The sequence below is a fragment of the Penaeus vannamei genome, chromosome 8 (assembly GCF_042767895.1).
Source record: "Penaeus vannamei isolate JL-2024 chromosome 8, ASM4276789v1, whole genome shotgun sequence".
Lineage (NCBI taxonomy): Eukaryota > Metazoa > Arthropoda > Malacostraca > Decapoda > Penaeidae > Penaeus > Penaeus vannamei.
In genome coordinates, this window is record NC_091556.1 from 25731646 (window position 1) to 25733805 (window position 2160).

At 36.1% G+C, this 2160-nt stretch overlaps 1 protein-coding gene across 1 annotated transcript in view; it reads left to right on the forward strand.

Annotated features, from left to right (window-relative positions):
• The window catches only part of LOC113813117 (uncharacterized), a gene marked incomplete at its 3' end in the record, with an annotated part of 14718 nt that extends 12558 nt beyond the window's left edge, over positions 1-2160 (forward strand). Inside the window, 3 exon segments of the mRNA XM_027365060.2 lie at positions 1-428; positions 564-713; positions 1971-2160. The exon segment at positions 1-428 is cut by the window's left edge and continues 206 nt beyond it. Of these exon segments, the coding sequence (XP_027220861.1) occupies positions 1-428; positions 564-713; positions 1971-2075 (683 nt within the window).

The window sequence follows — 2160 nt, forward strand, 5'->3', positions numbered from 1 at the left end:
CAGATAATGAGAACAGCTTAGTTCATAGTAAACCAGATATCAGCACCATGAGTAACACCATGAGTACAGAGCCTCCCAACGTGGTTGACTGCTTCTTACAGGAGGGTGACTCGTGCTGGGAATCACAAGGACAGGTTAGCAGAAAAAGACTCATTGATGATGGAGAAGAAGACCAGGAGATCAGCCGACTTGGAACTGTGAACCCTGATACAGTAATGCCAAATCCTGGAATGATACTAGGGCAAAGTAATGAAGACCAAGAGAGCAATAATGAAAAGCAACAGAAGACAAAAGTAATGGCTGAAAAGACTCAAGAGTTTGAAGATGATACTGAGAAGCAGGACCAATCTGAATTGGCAGAAGAAAAGGACATATGTCAGAGTAAAGGAGATAGTAATGACAGTGAAGGGAGTGATGGAGATCTGGTGGTAAGTGCATTACTTTTGTTGGTTAAGAAAAAAATATATTTACTAATAGCTCATAAAAGAGGTGTGTTAATGATATTCTTTTATAGATATTAATCAGATTTATATATACCAGCCACTTGCTTTCCAAATTTAAAGGTGGAGAAAATAGTGGGAATGCGAAAAGCTACAAATGGTAGAGAATTCCTTGTAAGGTGGCAGGGGTTTGAGCCTGCAGACGACACTTGGGAGAGGGAAGAGTTCTTGAATTGTGGAAATCTTATATCTGATTTCCTCAAGAATAGAAAGGTGAGAAAGAAGAACTTATTTTTATGTACTATTAGCTCTCATGTCTCTTTTTTTTATTTCTTAGTTTTAGAGTTTTAGAGTCAATGCAATATATTTGAAGACAAACACTTTGTAACCAAAATGTACAATACTCCATTATTCCAGAGTGCAACAGTCAGGCTATAAAGAGAGTACAAATCCACATGTAGTCTTAACCACATACTGCTGGGGATGGCATGTGCGTACATGCCCATAGTGTTTAATTTAGTAATTGATTTTACATATAGATGGCTCCACAAGTACTAGGTCACCAATGAGCCAATTACAAGAAGTACTTGTCTCACCTGTTTACTCTTTTCTTTGATTTTCGATAATATAGTTTTGTATTTGATATTGCTGGTAGTAATGTCAATAACAATATAGTAATTATAACGTTTATAATAAAAAGAACAATATCAATATTGATAGCAATTGTAAAGAAAGCATTTTTCCCACTCACTCAAGAAAAGGTAAGGTCACAAAATTTATTGATTGACTCCTTTGTGGCTAAGGAATGGCAGAGTCATCTATGTGCAGAGACATTTAACAGATCAGTACTAAAATAAAAACAGTATTTTCCCAGGGGCATTGGGTTAAAATGAGCATCAAGTATATGACTTAGCCTGTTGGATCTAGGTTTGTAACAGCTCACACATGGTCCAAATTCTAGGCATCATGTTTATTTGAGTGGTGATTCTCCCAGGTGTTTGCTCTAAGCTCCTATTCTGCCTCTGTTATTTTCCCATTTTCTAAGGCCTATTTTTGTCATTTTTTATGTTGTAACAAGATGATAATAGACTGTTTTAATTGAGGAGACTCTATATTATTGTGTAGTAACAATAACAATGATGAACAAGCTGTTATTTGTGTTATGTTTGTATATTTTCGTAAAATTCAATTTTTCATATCACACACTATGCCTTCATGGCACACAGATTGTACATTCCACCTTTGTTTACACTTCCTAAAGGCCCACAGTTTAATTTCTCTTCAGGAGTTTTGTGAACTCACAGAGATGTTCTCATCATCTACCTCTTGGTAACAAAATTTAGTGATGACAGGTTTCTGTATACTCACCTTTGGCCAAATTTTTTCATGATGACATTTTCCTGTCATCTGCCACTCAGCCAAATTTTTTCATGAAGTGATAACCCGTTACCCGGCTTAAAAGTAAAAATCATCAATCCAAGTCCCTGAAAATAATTTTACATAATAAGAATTTCCTACTTTTCTTAACAGGGAAAACCTGATGGGCAGGGGTTGGAAGCACCAATAGAATGGTATGAGGCTCCAAAGCGGAAAAAGCGGAAAGAGCAGAAGAGCAAAGGAGGTAAAACCGAATAGGCCACACAAACAAAAAAAAGAAGAGTAACATTCCACACTCACTCAAGCTAGAGATGTGATATTAATTTGTTATCTATTTATATTT